Source organism: Danio aesculapii, chromosome 15 (assembly GCF_903798145.1).
Source record: "Danio aesculapii chromosome 15, fDanAes4.1, whole genome shotgun sequence".
Taxonomy (NCBI): Eukaryota; Metazoa; Chordata; class Actinopteri; order Cypriniformes; family Danionidae; genus Danio; species Danio aesculapii.
The window spans coordinates 25,595,443-25,615,398 of NC_079449.1; the positions used below are offsets into that span (position 1 = coordinate 25,595,443).

Sequence of the window (19,956 nt, forward strand, 5' to 3'; positions counted from 1 at the left end):
AAGAGTTTGAAATTTCAAATGTAACATAGTAAATGTGTATGATAGAAATAGATGTTTAAATGTTTATCACTATTTTGCATTTTCTTTTATTAGTTTAAATAATTTGATTATGGGATATTCTACTAGAAACGTACGTTTTCACTAATAAAAAAATGTGACTTAAGCTTACAGTCCTCAAAAAAATCATACAAAAACAAGCATAAAATTGTACAATTCAATGATAGAACGAATCCTTGTTCATTGTCAGTGTCATGATCACCAGCGATCATTTCTTGGAAGATCGCCGGCGAACTACAAACTCATCCATGAACTACAAATCCCTGCATGCCGTTACACACACTGGTCACCATTCTCCACTGATCAAACATGTACACCTGACTCTTGTTATTATTGATTATCCGGACTATATATACACCCTACACACATCAGTCTGCAGTGAGTCTTTGTTGTTTCCTGTCACTGTGCTTTTGTCTTAGTCTAAGGGCTAGTTCGTAGTGTTTCAGGAAGGGAAATGGTGGGGAAAAGGCGAGGACTCAAGTGCAGTAAATCATGGGTTTTTTTAAACATAAAATTAAACAAAAAGCAACAAAAACAACCCCAATGGGGAAAACATTAACGAAACAAACAAACTGGTCTGACAAGGAAAAGCAGGGCTGGACAGAGCTGGACATGACAGGACAGGTTTTTTTCTTCTAAAAAAAACAGTTTTAGCATAACAAAACTATTAAAACGGTAGGGTCAATTGGACTGAAGACAGGGGCAATAACAGGGTTTGTAAATTTGTAGTGTTTTTAATAGAGAAAAATAATCTGAGAACCAAATGAATGACATATTCCTTTACAAACATCTCACAGAAATCAACCATCAGTGCATTTTAGAAATGTTTAGGATAAAATACGTTTTATTCACTGTATTTAGGTTTTCATTTCATTCATTCATTCATTTTCTTTTCAGCTTAGTCCCTATATTAATCCGGGGTCACCACAGCGTAATGAACCGCCAACTTATCCAGCACGTTTTTACACAGCGGATGCCCTTCCAGCCGCAACCCATCTCTGGGAATGTTTTAATTTCAGTGACAGATAATGTACGTTTCTTATAGAATGTTGCTTATAGCAAGCAATAATTACCAGGCATGTTGTGTTGTAAAGATGAAACTTTTTATTAGTTAATATAAATGAAACTAAATCAAACCTGTGTGCAATATTGCAATAAAAACAATGTATTAAATAGCAAATGCAAATTGCAAAATCACTAAATTTAATTTACATTTAAGTTTACTAACATTAAAATACATTCAGTGCACATTAATTGTTTGTCAGTACATTAAGCAGTGCACTTTAACCAAATTTTAAAGAAAATAAAAGCAATTATGAAAGCATTTAAGTATATGTAGTATTAATATTAGTTCAATCATTTGTTTAATATATTGCATTTTATATCAACACTGATGCATTAAAAACAAATTAAATATGCATAATATACTTCTGTTACATTTGCATTTAATACACACGTGTGTTCTTTTAATGTATATTATGCATAATGCATGCATATAAATAATCCATAAGTAGCAAGTACAGTTTCTAAAAGGAAGCTAAAGGGCACATCTTTTTCACACTGGCTTTGAATTAGGGAGGATTGGCTACCTGGGTAAACAGTGCAAATGCGCAGCTGGTAAATGAGCAGATGAAAGTGTGGGGTTAAGCAAGCACAGTGGGCAAGGTGTTAAAGAGAAGGTTCTAGCATCAGCAAGAGAAAAGCACAAAGCCGCTTCCCACACAGAGACTGTGATAAAGGCTTAGTCTCTATTTACTCTGAGCAGGCAGTCATTTCCTCAGCTATCACTTTCCACTGGGCTTTAACAATGCGCCAAGTTCATTTATCATTAAAGCACACACACACACAACATGGACATATGCTAGAGCTGAAAACACACACATGCTAAAAAGCTCAGCGGAACACAATGCAAACAAAGCAAGACTCTTAACAGAAGAACACACAAACTGTATGTGCATACTTGACAGTCTGGATTCAACTACACTACAAGACTTAATATGATGATGACATGACATCATGTCAGCTGTTTTGCTAAAGCAAGAAAGTAACACTTTATTTTGATGGCCCTGTTAGAAAATTCAATGACTATACTGTAAATACTGTGTTACTAGCACTTCTCATGATTATTTGTCTTATAATTTCACTTATTATATCCCTCATTTGCATGTTAATTTGGATAAAAATGAATATATGTAATTGTACATCAGTCATTGATTTGAATTATGAGTTTCCTTAACTGTTTTAAAGGCTAAAGGTTTACATAATTATAGGGTCAAATTTGTTTTATCATATACACTCACCGGCCACTTTATTAGGTACACCTTACTAGTACCGGGTTGGACCCACTTTTGCTTCAGAACTGCCTTAATCCTTTGTAGCGTAGATTCAACAAGGAACTGGAAATATTCCTCAGTGATTTTGGTCCATATTGACATGATAGCAACACGCAGTTGCTTGCAGATTGTCGGCTGCACATGCATGATGTGAATCTCCCGTTCCATCACATCCCAAATGTGCTCTATTGGATTGAGTTCTGGTGACTGTGGAGGCCATTTGAGTACAGTAAACTCATTGTCATGTTCAAGAAACCAGTCTGAGATGATTTGCGATTTTAGGACATGGCACGTTATCCTGCTGGAAGTAGCCATCAGAAGATGGAGTACTCTGTGGTCATAAAGGGATGGATATGGTCAGCAACAATACTCAGGTAGGCTGCGGTGTTGACACGATGCTCAGTTGGAACTAATGGGTCCAAAGTGTGCCAGGAAAATATCCCCTAAACCATTACACCACCACCACCAGCCTTTCATGTTATTGATGCCAAATTTTGACCCTACCAATGTCGCAGCAAAAATCGAGACCAGGTGACATTTTTCCAATCTTCTGTTGTCCAACTTTGCTGAGCCTGTGCGAATTGTAGCCTCAGTTTCCTGTTCTTAGCTGACAGGAGTGGCACCAGGTGTGGTCTTATGCTGCTGTAGCCCATCCACCTCAAGGTTGGACGTGTTGTGCGTTCAGAGATGCTCTTCTGCATACCTCGGTTGTAACAAGTGGTTATTTGACTTACTGTTGCTTTTCTATCAGCTAGAACCAGTCTGGCCATGTGATTGGCTGATTAAAAATTTTCGTTAACGAGCAGTTGGACAGGTGTGCCTAACAAAGTGGCCGGTGAGTGTACAGTGCAGCATTATATCTTATCTTATTTCTCCGAAATGGTTAATTCAAGGATTCAGTCTCTCCTCCTTTTCAAAAGCAAGCCTATTATGCTCTAAATCAGGCATTGGCAAACTCGATTCTCGAGGGCCGGTGTCCCAGCAGACTTTTGCTCCAACACTAATCAAACACACCTGAACACCCTAATTAGTGTCTTCAAGATCACTAGAAAGCTACAAGGAGGTGTGTTTGATTAGGGTTGGTGCAAAACTATGCAGGGACACCGGTCTAGTTTGCCCATCCCTGCTCTAAATGGTCAGTCCTTGTAACATTGTAATATTACACTGTCATGTTTTGGCTGTGTATTTAAAAATGTAACTTTGTGTGTTGTCGCACGTGTTGTTGTGCATTGTTTATTTGGTAGTGATAATTCTCTGTAAACCAAAGTTCAAATATTTCTGATACCATATTTTTGTGATAGATACCCTTATGAAAGAGTCTCAAAAAGTGGTAGAGTACAATTAGCTAGTTTGGTACGAATATATGCATACCATACAGTACTGAACTGCTCAGTAGACAGAGAGAAAATCTGCACCCAGAATACATTTATATTTATTTATTTTGTAAAGACAAAGGTCAAAGAGATATACTTTATTTTTTTGTGCATTTCTAAATGAATAGGCTGCATTTTTTCACACTTGAAACATCTTCACCCTCTCTTGGATATATGCTGTCAATGTAGACAGGCATTGGAATATTTAGTGGTTTTAAGAGTGTTTGAAGAGTCATGATTCATTATGTTGCCGGTCATCTAAATGTTTTTTCAATTTTTTTTCAAAACAAGCAAGTTGAAGAGTTCGGTAAACCTTTTATATCAGTTCCTGCTAAAAAGAGTTTCAATCAGATCTCATTCTGCCTGAGGCCAGACAACTATTCCTGTGCTCTTTTCTTCTCATTAGTCAGAAAAAAAAGAGAAAGCTGAAGGGGTGTGAGCCAAGTTAAAAAAAAAAAACCTTTTGTCTTCCTCCTTTAACAACGCATGTCAGAATCCCATTACGCTCCTTATCACATTAAATTAATGTCTTCCAGCACAAAGAAGAGAAGTTCAGAAATAAACACAGCCAGACAAAAGAGAGTTTCCAATGTCCTGCTTCATATCAAGTGCCCTTTTCTAGAAAGGCGACCCTTTCTTTGTGACTTCCTTGACTCCGACTTTCAATTTAGGGGCTAAAAGGTTTTTCCTTTCTTTTCGATTCTACAATACAATCCTTATTTTATCTACACATTCATCATATTCTTCTTAAAGAGGCTGGAGGATTAAATCATCCCACTTCACCCCCGTTTCAGTTCTCGTCTCTCCATGGGATGTAGGCTGAAGTCTTTCACTTAATCATCTTTAATTACAGATCACTTCAAAGCAGTGAAAAGAATGTCGGGCAAACACGTAGTACAATATTTTGGGTTTCTAGCAAAGAAGCGCAGGAAACCTGACAGGTGGGGAAACCTCTTTGAAGTGTATGTATTTGGCTCACTGTGTTCAATCCATGCACCAAAGCTCAGTTGCTTTCAATTAAATCCATGAGCTCCTTTGGTTCAAGAGGACAAACTTGAAAGAGATTGTAGCGTTCACCTGGCTGACCTCGTTCAAAATAATTTGGGTAATACCTGACGAATACAGATCCTGGGTGCTCTTGTGGGTCTCCTGACTGGATAGTAGAGGTCGGCTAATTTTGTTCACTAATGAGACCTTAATGCACCCCACTACACGGTACGGCCCTTGGCAATGAGTTGAAGCCTTGCGCCTTATACAGAAGAGATTCAAGCTGTAATTACGAGCAAACTATTTCCCCCTTCATGTCAATGGCAAAACTGATCAGTTATTATTTATCTCAAAGATAAAAGCAAATGGTTAGCATCTCCATTCATCCCAATGGAAAAGAAAAGGTTACCATTTTCATTCATTTCAGTGGTAATAGCGTTCATTATCATTTCTATTCACTTCAATGAATAAACTATATAGGTTTACACATTTAATCTCATCTCAGCGGTCAAACATATCAGTTGAATTTCAATAGCAAATGTTATTGGTTAGCATTTTGATTAATATCAGTGATACAAGCTATTGGTTAATAGGCATTTCCATTTATCTCAGTTGCTAAATTTGCCATTTTGTACTTGCATAATTAATCTCAATGGTAAATGTTAATAATTAGCATTTCTATTCATTTAAATGGTAAAGGCTTTTGGTTGACATACAGTTCAACTAATTTTAGTGGCTAAATCCATTGTTTTGTGCTTCCATTCATTTATCATATAATGGTAGACATTGGTTAACATTTTATTCATTTGAGTGCTAAAGGATATTGGTTTGCATTTCCATTTATTTCAATGGCGAATATTATCATTCCGCAATTCCATTTCACCTCAATGGCAGAATGGGTTGGTTAATGATCAATCAATCAATCAATCAATCAATCAATCAATCAATCAATCAATCAATCAATCAATCAATCAATCAATGTGTATTACTTCATAATAAATGCATTCATTTCAATAAAAAAAGAGCATTTATATTTATCTCAAAAGTTAAAGTGATCTGTTTCATTCATCTTACAAATGCTGTCATTAGGATTTCTATTATTTTCCATAGTAAAAGCCATTGGTTAGCAATTCCAATAATCACAACAGTAAAATGTATTGATTAGCAATTACTGACACATTTGTCACCTGAGCCAATAAAAATACACAGCAACTCTGATGGAACCATTAGAACTATTAAAAACACAAACCCTTCACAAGAGATTATTCTGTGGCACACATGGACATCCAGATGATTGAAATTGGTATAATTAGGCTGGTTTCAGGGTCCACTGGCCCCACTGAGGGCATTTTCAGATTTGCAGAGGTCTCGAGACATCTTTTTGAAAGTTGTTAAAATCTCCAGTTGATTTTGTTCCAATCCTTTGAATTAATTTTAAAAAAGCCCTTAATATTAGGCAATTTTTAATTTCCATTTATGCATTTGGCAGACTGACAGTTCATTCAAGCTATACTTTTTATCAGTTAAATTGAAAAAGAGGGTCCATTTCAATAAAAATTGAAAGACAACTATTCTAACAAGGTCATACTGCCAAACGAAGCCACTGTACTGCATGCTAATTAGAACAAATTCAGAAATCAAAATGAAATGTATTTATGTATATATACAGTACAGATCAAAACTAGAAAACAGCCTACAATTTCAAAACTTCAAGCTCACAGCTAAGTTCAATTTCATGTTACATTATCAGGCATTGGATGTGTTACATATATTCTGAAACACAGTAACAATCATTCATTCATTATCTTTTCGGCTTAGTCCCTTTATTAATCAGGGGTTGCCACAGCGGAATGAACCGCCAACTTATCCAGCACAGGTTTTAAGCAGCAGATGCCCTTCCAGCCGCAACCCAACACTGGGAAACACCCATACACTCTTGCATTCACACACATACACTACGGCCAATTTAGCTTAATCAATTCCCCTATACCCCAATGTTTTTGGACTGTGGGGGATACTGGAGCACAGAAGTGCCAACTGGTCCAATTGGGACTCGAACCAGCTGCTTTTTTGCTGTGAGGCGATTGTGCTACCCACTCTGTCACTGTGATGCCCAGTAACAGCTAACTTAACTTCACTCACTCATTCAAGTCCTCTCCAAAAATTGGTCTTCCATAAGTCATCCCTCAAGCAGACAGAAATTTTCATGAAGAACAATAAGCCCTATCACATCCTAGACTCTGAAAACACTGAAACAATGAAACGACCAGTACAGAGTCCTGATCTCAACCTGATTGAAAATCCCCAGGAAATCATTACCAACAAAGTTAAGGCTAAGAAAAACTACAGTAAGTGAACAGTAAACTTGCTACAGAATTCTTAACATTTGACCACAAAATAAAGGGATTTGGTTTAATTGCCATGGCTAGTTTGTAATTCACTGTTCTACACGCAAAGTACAGACACAACTAAACTTCAATCAAATTGTATGCAATGAATATTACATTATTTCTTACAAAAAAATAAATGTTTTTAAGGCCCAATTCTATTTTTGTATATTGCATAACGGTAAAACACGAATGCGGTTATGAATATATTAAACATATGCTTGTTTGTTGTAAAAATTCATAATAATGACAAAAAATTCTAATTTGTGGATCTCCTTACTTCCGGAAGCAGCGATCCTGCCTTTGTAGCTGGTGTATTCTGGGAAATTTTTTTACCCCTTGGTTTTGAGTGTGGTCCTGAAAAATCTTTGTTCAAAGGGGTATTTACCCCTTCCCCTTAAGGCCCCTAATACTTCTGCGTCCAGCGCACGTGTATGCTACAGCGCAGCGACGCGTGGATGCATAGCCCCTCGCTGACGCGCACCTCTCAAAAAATGTAACGCGTATGTGTAGCACAAGCTCTGTGATTGGTCAACTTGGTAGCGCTGACGAGTGTGGGCGGAGGTGAGAGCCGCACAAGCGTGATGCAGCAGGTGTTTACAAATGTGGAGTCACGTAAAGGAGCTCCGGATGGAGACTGCTGTTTTGTGTTTACCTTATGAATAAAGTTGGTGCATGCCCACCAGTTCCTGCCTCAAAATGAGTGAATTTGAGCCACTTGTACATTAAGGAAGCGTTCAGAATAAACAAAACACCAGCGAAGGAACTTGACACAGAGAAACATAGACACCTACTGCCAGCTAGCGTTTCGGAAGTGTATTGCACAGCAACAGAAACAGCGGACAGAAGTATAAATGCACGGTTATGAGCAAGGCTTGCGCCGTAGGTCACGCCGATCACTTGACGCAGAGGTATAAACCAGGCTTAAGCCCTACGCCTTCAAGATAAAGAGAATTGGGACACCCCTACCCCTTCATGGGAATGCGCAAAACGAGGGGTAAGGGGAAGGGCTAAGGGGTAGAATTGGGATTGAGCCTAAATGATTCTATAATTTTAATATGCACTGTATATGTACATACTGTATATAAGCTATAAAATAACAGTGAGTCAGTTGTTTATTGATTAACCCATACCTAATGGCCTGGTTATAAGTGTGGTAAATGTTAGTCATACAAATATCTGCCCTTGCCCCGTGTCATCTCAGCAAGCCAGGTCTGTGTGTGCAGTATTCATGAGTGGGCCATGCTCTATTAAGCTGTCAGTGTGCTAAGTGATTAATGAGAGCTGTAGATCCTGTGAGACTGAGCATGAGAGAAAAAGAAACAGTAACAGAAAACGACAAGCAAACAGAGGCGCAGGTGAACAGCGTTATTAAACTGGCAGCACAGGGAATCATCATTCGCTTCTTATAGAAATGTATTGAAGGGTATAGTCACTACATTTCTTTTTCCCCCGTCAGCTCGCATTGCCACATTGCAACCCTGCAATGTTTGTCAGCTAAAGCAAAAGTGACTATCACCCAAAACAGACCCCAGACCTGTGCAGGGTATAACCAGCCAATAGAGTGTGCATATTTGTTCCAGGTCTCCAAACATGCATGAATGTGTTCCTCAAACAGTGGTTTGTGAAATGATTTGTAATAGCTGAAACGTCTATTTTATTGACACATACATTTTCATATTACAAGCATCACTGACAGCAGCCGCTCTACCATGAAATGATCCCCTATTTATGTATTACTCGATTGGTAATTAGCTTAAAGTACTGATTTGATGAGAACAATTTACTCTACATGAGAATGAAAATCTTCAAGATTTGAAATTGGATGTTGTCTGTATTATACACAGTAATTTTATAACAAACTAAATGTTGTTACAGTGTCAGAAATAAATTAGTTCACATCAGGAAAAACTATAACAATAATCATAAATTTGTTTTAAGTCCTGTTCACAAAAAGAGACATAACTAGATCAATATCTATAAAACTGTTAACATTATTATGTGCGCTGAAGTCGTCTATCATTTAAATGCTTAAGCTCTTTGAAGAATTATGACTGCCTGTCAATGTTTTAGTGTTCACCAGAAATTGCTCTAAAAGAAATTCAAATGATAAATTAGTTGTGATGTGGACTTCAGTACCTTCCAGACCAATTCGTACAACACTGACAGATGGCAGACATAGCGAACTATAACCAGATGATAATGTGTGACTATTCAGACATTAAACACCCAACAAATGTTCAATGGGGAAACAGGCATCTGACTAAGCCTGTTGAAGTGTTTGTTGCTGTTGATTATGCAGCTAATAATATGCCAAAACAATCTGAATTTGAATTGATTTAATTTGAATTATTGACAATTGTAATGTAAGAAATCTGAATTTGTATATGCTGTTAAAAATTGTTTTGAATTTGAATTTCTTATTTTGAATTTGAATTTTATAACTTGAATATTGAACATCAAAAATTCAAGACAACAGAATTTTTCAAGGCTGAATGTTTTATACGTGTTTTCAAACTTCATTTTTTTGTGTTGTGGATTCATAGACTGCAGATTTCCAGTTTGTAAAAATACAATTTCAAGTTTTCAAGATGAAAAAATACAGAACATCCAAAAATAAAGTCAATAATCTAAAATTCAAAACCAGAAATTCAGATCATGAAATTCAGATTCAGCAGAAAGTAGGTCGGGGTGATCAACTCCATAGTTGATTGGCTCCTGTGATTGTAATATGAACTGACCTGCGGAATTCGAATTACAGTATCATTCAACTCTTTCTTTCTTTCTTTCTTTCTTTCTTTCTTTCTTTCTTTGTTTTTTTTCTTTCTTTCTTTGTTTCTTTCCCTTTGGTGCTATTTTAAGATCGTTCAGAATGCATTAGTAAATGATTAATACATTATTTAAATTAACATTTATATTTCTTATTATTCAGGCATATGCTAATAGTTAATCTGTATGTTAATAAATGCTTTATTAAGTCAACTTCATCCAGTTTTGTGACCTAATCTAAAGTGACGACTATTTATGCTTTATAAATCCCTTACAAATGACAATTAAAGGCTCAGTTATATTCCAAACAGGAAAAAAGGAAATAAATGAAATAATTTCTATTCATTTGAAGAAACACGAATGAAACTGTATCAAATGAAAGATAAATCTTTGCACTGTTATGTAAAATACAAATTACGGTACAGTTTAAACTTCGCAAAAAAACTATGAAATGTCGTATCATAATATATTTTATTTCCATATCCAATTTTATTTAATTGTATTGATTTCTTATTGTATTTTGACACTCCTGTTATTTGGCAATGTTAAAACTTTCCAGTAATATTATTTTTTAGATAAGATTGCAAACATTTATTGTTCATTTGATACTGAGCCTTTAATTGTCACGAATAAGAGATTCACAAAACATAAATAGTCCTCACTTTAGATTAGGTCACACAACTGGATGAAGTTAATAAAGCATGTATTAACATACATAGTAACCATTAATAAATGCCTGAATAATAAGATATATAAATGTTGATCTGTATAGTTTATTAATTGTAATAATAATTGTAATAACTCATTCTGAATTATTCTAAAAGTCACCAACTACTCTTAAATACAAATGGTTTGTAATTAATGCAATACTTAATTTAGTAATGAACAATTAATAAGTAATAAAGCATGAAAACACAATCATTAAGCACATTATAAATGTGCTTATAAGTCAAGAATAAAGCATGTGTAGCTGTATTTATAAACTGCTTTCTATCATCTATTAATAACAGATGCTTAACAGATGACTTAAAGTGTGTAGTTATAAAGTGTTACTCTTACTTTCTTTCCCAATAAATTTTTCTGTAGCTCAAACTCACAACCCCTCGAGGAAAAGGGGATGTGTGTCAAGATTATTAAAACAAATATAACTTTTAATCATAAATAATAATAATAATGTGTAAAGTTTAAATTTTGCAGGCATGCATTGATTGACAAATATAAACTATTTAGAGAAGATAACACACCAGCTGGAGTTAATTTAGGTTGTTTTGGAAGCTTGCTAAGTTTAGCATTGCTCTAAGGGATTTTTTTTATGGCACCTTGATACAGTTTTTTTGAAAAGTTTTCTGTCACAACACATTTCAACTTTGACTTGTCGTGGCTGTGAATCTCCTTTATTTTCCTACAGAATTCTTCAGGGAGCAAACGTACTCATTATTAGCTGAAAAACAATGTTATTTTGTTTTTTCCCCCCATTTCCAACTCTTCGCTGTGTGAAAGTTGAGCTTTTGCTCTAAAGCTACAAAGGGGAAACATTTGAGCAGTAGTGTCAGTATGAGTGTGAAATGGTGAACTTTAGAGTTTACCACAAGTCAAACTTTCCAAGTTACCTGCGACACTGTCTACATTTAGCTTTCTGTTGTAGGATGATCAAAACACTGTGGTCTTTGTAGGACTAAAAACTGAGATAAACATCAGATTGTGCTATAGTAGATAAGATCACAATTGCATAGCAACCATTCACAGAGTCTCAAGAGAGATTTTTTTTTTCATCTGAGCGCCATTCAGAACAGACCTGAGAATATAAATTTTTAAACAGAATGCAGAATTGCAATTCGCACAGAATAAAAATGCTACAAACGATTTATGCTTTCTCTAAAAAACTACTGTTGTCTAGGACCACAATCATCAAAGAACCCTGCATATTATCCATGTTGAATGTTCAGCAAATCTTCAGCAAAAAATGAAGTAGATTTCTAAAGGAGTGCTGTGAAGCTAATGTCTGCTGAAAAATTTAGAAAAATTCTTACAATTTGGCACACATATAATAACAAAAAATACTGATTGATTGATTGACAGAAAGCTGTTCATTTTTTAAACTGATTGTCCTTCCTTCATGTGAATGTATGCTCTTACATTTAATAATAATAATAATAATAATAATAATATTAATAAAATAATAATATAATATAATAATGGGCGGCATGGTGGGACAGTGGGTAGCGCAGTTGCCTCACAGCAAGAAGGTCACTGGTTCGAGCCTTAGCTAGATCACTTGGCATTTCTGTATGGAGTTTGCATGTTCTCCCCGTGTTCGTGTTGGTTTCCTTTGGGTGCTCCAACGGGAGTGCTGCTATAGTGTGCTGTCTTAAATGACTAATGATTGCCACATTACCACAACACGTTTTGAACATTTGAGCTGGTTTGAGTTCTTAGTTCTCTTTCATTTCATTTTCGGTTGTTTTATTTTTAAAAATCTATTTATTTACCTTGTTTGTTAATTAAATCCCAATTTGTTGTTTATTTTTGTAATTTTTTTTTTGTCAAGTTTAAAAGGTGTGTTTTTTCTATGGAACGTACGCTTTCCAGCAACATTCTGAAGTGCACATCTGATAGATGCTACGCTTTCCCAGGATGCTTCGTGAGAGAATTCTTGAATGGGAATGAAGTGACACAACTGATGCGGGTAGGACACATGATCATGACAAACTGGTGAATGCAGTACGTTCCATTCATACTACCCACATTCATACTGTATAGACTGTACTTCTAACAGTCGTGTAGTAAATTTAAATTCAAATGTAGTACCTACTGAGTAGTAGGTGATTACGGACGCAGCCTGTGTGTGTGGTGCTGAAATAGTGTCTGTAATCACTGATGATGACCTGCAGCTGTGTGAGTGTGTCAGTGTCCAGATAAACTGTTTCAGCTGTGAGATGCAAAACATCATGGGAAAAGTGGTCCAGGTGAATGGTTGGTGAAGTGTTCATAAAGCTAGAGTGCCGTCTTGTGAGTCTGGTGTGCACTTCAGCTGATGACCGTAACAGAGACAAAAAAATATCAAAATATGCATTCGCATAAAGGTGTCACACTTGATCTGAGGTCATTTTTCAATATGAATGACCTTATTGGTTTGGGTGCAGTTCTGACCCTGTTCTCGAGTCCGTGTTGGTAGTTTGCCATTCCTCTACAACCCTCTCTGACGTCTTAGTGGGAATTATAGCTGTTCCACTTGAAGGCCTTAAGCTGATTACGGAGAAAGGTAGCCACTGTCTGAAGGGCCAATGTGACTTTGTTTGGATTCTCCGGGTAATTTGTGGCATCCTCGCTTAGAGACAGGAACGCAGAATACTAAACTTTAATCCTCTGCCAAGCTGAACTCAATGTGTGTCTAATAAGGAGACTCCGCGAAGGGTCATTCGTCAGCTGCCTTTTCTTTGATTTAAACCTTCAGCCGTTCATTTTTATGGACATGTCTGTTTCAGCAGAGCACACAAACATTAACGGCAGAATGGGTGTTTGATGGTAAACGAATAAGACACAATGAAAGATGAATGCCTGAAGGACACAGCTGGACAAGAGAAAGATTGACCAACACGTTTGGCATTATCTAACAGTGCTGGGCATTAAATGAAATCAATGGCGTCATCATCAAAACATAGTGGATGTGAGGTTTAATAAGGGGTTGTTATTGCTAAATGACCAGCAGAACGTAATGGAGTTTTTCGATTGCTTTTGTGTGTCTGTGGATGTGTACAAAAGCATACAATTGCAAAGAGAGTGCATGTAATTCTCTGTTTTCTCTTTGTAGAGAATAATACACGTGTCAGAATGCAGCTGTAACAATCTATATGTAACAACAGCTGCTGCTTGGCAGATGCAAGCAAATCTATATGTGCCATACAGGATCGAGCGGAGCAAGAAATGATAAAACATGCTATTTTCTTTCTTGTTTTCCCAATCGCAAACAAAAATGTGAGTGAGAGAGATCAATATAAAGGTATTATTTTTGGTGTTTATTATTGAAAAATTGTCAATGTGTAATGTGTAATGTGTAATTCGATATGTGGGCTGTGATCACTAAATAGATTATTTTAATATGTCATCTCATGATTTTACTGACCATTCATTCATTCATTCATTTTCTTTTCGGCTTAGTCCCTTTATTAATCTGAGGACACCACAGCGGAATAAACCGTAAACTTATCCAGCACATGTATTATGCAGCAGATGCCCTTCCAGCTGCAACCCATCACTGGGAAACATCCATACACACTCATCCACACACATACACTACGGACAATTTAGCCTACCCAATTCACCTACGACACAACATGTCTTTGGAGATGTGGGGGAAACCGGAGCACCCAGAGGAAACCTACGCGAACACGGGGAGAACATGCAAACTCCACACAGAAATGCCAACTGACCCAGCCTGGGCTCGAATCAGTGACCTTCTTGCTGTGAGGCGATTGTGCTACCAATGTGCCACTGTGCTGCCCAAGCTTATAACAGTTAATGTTATTTACTGCATTTACTAACATCAACAAACAATGAAAAATACATTTGTTAAAGTAATTATTCATCTTTGTTAACATTAATAAAACTACAGTCCAATAATTGTCAATCCCCGTTAGCTTATGGTGTATTAATACATTTTAACAAGCACAACTTTGGGTTTTAATATTGCACTAGAAAATGCTAAATTGAACATTAACTATAAATGTATAAAGGATTATAGTATAATAATAACTATAAGAAATGTACGAGTATTGTTCATTAATAAACATACTTTGTAAATAATGGTTACATGTGTGATTGCTATTTTTTTTCTGATCTAATGATAAATGAATAAGCAAAAGAAAAATGTTCTCGGTTCTAAAATGTTTTATAGGGGCGTCACGGTGGCGCAGTGGGTAGCACAATCACCTCACTGGTTTGAGCCTCGGCTGGGTCAGTTGGCATTTCTGTGTAAAGTTTGCATGTTCTCCCCGTGTTCGTGTGGGTTTCCTCCGGGTGCTCCGGTTTCCCCCACAGTCCAAAGACATGTGCTAAAGGTGAATTGGGTAAGCTAAAATGGCCGTAGTGTATGTGTGTGAATGCAAGAGTGTATGGGTGTTGCGGCTGGAAGTGCAATAAATTGGCGGTTTATTCCACTGTAGCGACCCCTGATTAATAAAGGGACTAAGCCGAAGAGAAAATTAATGAATTTGTTTTATACAAATACAGTCAATTAAGCAAAGTAAGCAAAGGTAAGATATAAATAAATGAAAAAATGAATGAATGAGCTTGTAGGTAAGGGAGAATGAATGAATAAACAAATGAGTGAGTGAGTGAGTGAGTGAGTAAATGAACAAATGGATGAATGAATGAATGAGGGAGTGATAATGAATGAGTGAATGAATGAATGAATGCACGAATACATGAATGAACAACCAAATGAATGAACGAATGAATGAATTATTAGGTGAGTGAGAATTAATAAACAAACAAATGAGTATGACAAATGAGTGAAAACAAATGAATGAATGAACGAACGACAAAATGAGTGAATAAATAAATGGATGAAATAATTAATGAAAGTTAAACAGGACACATTCTTATGTAAATTAACTAATAATAGGAGCATTAATAATTTTGACTAACTTGAGAAAACATTTTTATGATAATGTGATTCATAAAGTTTTTACATTTAAAAAAAAATACTGCTCTTTAATAAAGATCAAAAGAACAAACACAGACTTATTTGCATAGCATTGTTTGTTCAAAAACTACAAAGGGTGCCAATAATTTTGACCAGGACTGTTTGTTTGTGTAGGATGTGTGTGTGTTTTCTGTTTCTCTAACTTTCTGTTTATCAAAGAGTCCTGCATACATTTTAAACTTCCCACATGTCTTTTCTACAGCGCAACCATTATAACTAATAATAAGAGCAGATTTTGAGCACAAAATCAGCACATTAAAATGATTTCCTAAGGATCATGTACCATTGGAGACTAGAGTAATTGCCACTGAAAATGAAGCTTTGACACCACAGAAATTTTTTAATAAATGAAAAAAATATATATTAAAAGTTATTTCAGCTTGTAATAATGCATGCAAAACTTTTCGTTTTTTAATAATGCATTAAACTTTTTTCATAAAATAACTGCAGTCTTATATTGTACAATAATTTTCACTATGGTCTATTATGTACAGTATGTGCTATCAATTGAATATAAGAAATTCTATTTGATTACACGATGTGGCAATAAAATAAATAAATGAGATTACATTTGTCAGATTTTTTAAAATTGACCACCCCTCCCCCCCAATACAAAAACTCATCAAGGGATATTTTATTACACAATGGCCACAAAGGAATATATAGTTCAATGGAATAATCCGCTAAATAAGGAACCAAAACTGCCAGTAGGTGGCGGTAAATGTCTAATGAGGAAGTCATTAAGTAATTTATTCATTTGATTAATTCAACGGACTGATTCATTCAGCATTTAATTAAAGAAAGCTCTTTATGAATGGGAGGTTGAATGATTGGTTTAGCTGATTAAAATGTATTAATTTAGAAGGTAAACACTGGCATGTTTTAATCAGAGATGTAAAGCAGTTCTGCTATGGCAAGGGTCACCAATCTCGTTCCTGGAGGGCCGGTGCCCTGCAGGGTTTAGCTCCAACTTGCCTCAACACACCTGCCTGGATGTTTCAAGTATACCTAGTAAGACCTTGATTAACTTGTTTAGGTGTGTTTGATTAGGGTAGGACACCGGACCTCCAGGAACAAGTTTGGTGATCCCTGTGCTATGGCTTTAGAGGTAGCATTTGCTTTGCCAAAACTTTGCAAAACAGACCATTTTATGTCTAAATTATATGAACTTATTTACTGAACTGCTGTATGAAGTTAATGCAACATTCTCATTTGTGCCAGTTAGGATAAAAAATAGCCCTCTGTGATATTCAGCTAATTGTTCTTGTGATATTGTAACTGTGACATGGTTTCAGATTACAAAAATAAGAGACAAAAACCTCATATCTGGGCATTTTTGCTCGAGTATCTTGAATTGAAGGGGCATATAATTGCCTTCCGCACAGTGAGTCTCCTGCATTGTTTCTTCATCAGAACTGTATTGTATGAAATGCAAGATGACATGCATAGCGTAATTTGCTTTTCCATGACTAATTAAATTAATGCTGTAAATTGACAGCCCTAATATAAACACAATACCTAACAGATATCTAATCTGCCTGTTAAGTTGTGACGTATGGAATGCTGTTCCAGCTCCAAGCTGCTAATCAGTTGAATTGAGAAAATATTAGTTTATGAATAATTTTTAGCCATATCACACATTAAAGTGAATCTCTTACAAAAACTTGGTGTACACTACAATCTCTGGCCTTACTGCATCACAGACACCAATAATTTATTATACTTTCTGGCTATATAATATTAAACATATAATATGATGATGATTTTCAAGTATTACAGTACTCCATGAGCATTTATTAGTACGATTTGTTGAGTCTCCTCGTACAGACCCTTTTCAAATTTCCGGGTTTCTCAGTAGTTGGTAAAATTTAGAGCGCAGTGAATGGGAGATTGCAACAAATCACTTTTTTACAATCTCATTTGCTCAAATAATAAAAGAAAAACTCCACGATGATGTTATGAAGACTTTCAGAAAAAGGAAAAAAATTGTGTGCGACTGATGACGGCAGCCAGAGGAAAGAATGACATCAAATGTGTCCTGTCCCATAGACGCTGCATTAGAAACGCCTTGCTCATGCGGTAACTCCGCTAACTCCTTTGAAGCAATAAAGGAATACATACAGAAATACATATAAATGTTCATATGTTTAAAAAAAAATCTAAATATTAAAAACTTTTAAGGATTTAAGATGCTGATGACTGTTGTGAAAAGTAGAATCTGTGTTGTGTGACATTAGACTTAAGCGTATAGAAGCTTCATGAAAACAGAAACCATGTGATACTTACAGTCGGCCTGAGCACATATGAGACACGATGTGCTGCTGTTGAAGAAGGTGAGCAATCCGGCTACAGCCATGCTGATGTCGGTGTTCGTAGGCCTGAGGTCCAACGTGGTAAAGCGAGGAAACTGCACCTTGAGTATGTCCTCCGGAGCCACCTTCACGTAGGGCACCTGCACAGAGAGGCAGAACGGGACAGAGAAAATGAGCCCGGCAGGACCCCTCTTGTTAGTCTGTTACAGCAGGTAAATTGAATGAAAGAACATTGCAGGAGGGCGTTTTGTTTACCGCGCTGTGAAGAGGGTCTCAAGAGTGACTGTGCAACAGAATCAGCGCATTCTCATCAGACTAATTAGATCCACTTTATGCCTAAAACTAATACAAACTCATTTGAATAATTTCAAAAGCCGCTCTCTGAAGGCATGCAAATTAACTGTAAAACTAGATGAAACCAAAACAGATTTTTTTCCTCACGATTGAGGAAGAATTCCTCTGTTTATTCAGACAGAGGGCATGCGCATTGACCTTTGACATCTCTGAGGAGACTTTGAACAGAAATAGCGCACCATGCAAAATATCTCTCTATCCACCGAGACCTGCGATCTGTAATTTGATGTTTGCTGATGTGTTTGGGAAAAAGTGGGTGCTGGGCTCGGTGGGGCTTGAAGGGGATCCTGGAGGACGCAGGAGGGCTCAGTAAAGGGCCTCTTCATCACAGCAGATTGCCTGTCTGCGGCGGCCCGTGTGACCATGCATCGTACTTCCACGGCCCTGTATCCCCAATTGGTTTTCCATCGCTTTCCATCAGGGCGTAATGGAGTCCCCGCCAGTGTGGATGGATGGGGCATGCTGGCTCCCTGGTACTCGGGGGACAACTGGGATTCTTGGAGATGGAGGGCTCGGAGAAAGGCTGGTAATGGGCTCGCTGCAGTAGAGAGACATGTACAAGGTACCAACCTTCTCTCTCTCTCTCTCTCTCTCTCTCTCTCTCAGAGAAGATTCCCTGTTCCTCTATTCCCTGTTCTGACTTCCAGACAACATCCCATCTGTCCAAAGTCCCTGTGCTAACTTGTAAATAGCCACTATAATCGGACCTGCTCTTGTGTGCATAGGCTCCGGTTATTCAAAGGTAATTCAACATAGTGACATCTGGCCCAGTGAGGGGTGGCAAACAACATTTAAAGATTAAAAGAAAACTTTAGTTTATTCTAGATTATCTAGAGGATGGGGTGTCCACACCTGTTGCTTGAGAGTCACTGTCCTACAGAGCTATGAGTTTTATTGAACCTAAAGCCTGGTTTATAGTTGACGCGTCCGCTAGTTTGCTTGAGTGTGTGCGGCGAATGTGACGTCATGGATGTGTTTGCAGAGGTTCGTTTTGGGTGCGTGCGACATGATTTCGACTGGCGCACAATTTTTTTGAGACTCGAGCTAACAGTTTGTGCGGCGCCGCGTTTGATTTAAATAGAGTTGAATATGAAACACTTTGAAGAGATTTTGTCTGAAACAGTACCACTGCACAGACATCTTTATGATCCATCCATGCATGATCATAGAGATAACCAGATGACCAATAAGTCTTGGCTAGAAATTGCAACAGCCGTGGGAAAGGAGGAAAGTTTTTGTTTAAGAGTTTAGAAAAACTCGAGGTATAAGTTTGTTAAAGCCAAAAAGAGAGGCATGTGGCATGACCCATGTGGTTTTAGTAAACAATTACAGAATATGTTTTACCACCATTTATAGGTTTAACACTGATGTTTATATAACAATTTTGAGTTTTAAACAATTTAATAGTTTCAAAACTATAATTAAGGAACAAATTATTTCTTTGATAACTGGAAAGGAATATTTGAACCTATCGGTTTACAATATATTGATGCCCTGTTTTTCGAGGCTTTATAGGTGATAATGGTCAAGAATGTTGGACCGTTATTGTCTTTTTAGCATAAGAAGAGGACAGAAATTAGCCAGACAGTAATGTGTCAATTGTGGAGCGGGCTAAATCTTTAAAATAAAAAAAAAACTAATCTGTTGTCATTATTATTTTAATAAACTTTAATAGGTAAA

General features: G+C 36.7%; 1 protein-coding gene across 1 annotated transcript in view; it reads right to left on the bottom strand.

The window, feature by feature from the left end:
• Positions 1–19,956, bottom strand: part of grik4 (glutamate receptor, ionotropic, kainate 4) — a 624,478-nt gene that overhangs the window by 185,769 nt on the left and 418,753 nt on the right. Inside the window, exon 6 of the mRNA XM_056473804.1 lies at positions 17,897–18,062. Coding sequence (XP_056329779.1) covers positions 17,897–18,062 — 166 coding nt within the window. The remainder of the gene's footprint in view (positions 1–17,896; positions 18,063–19,956) is intronic.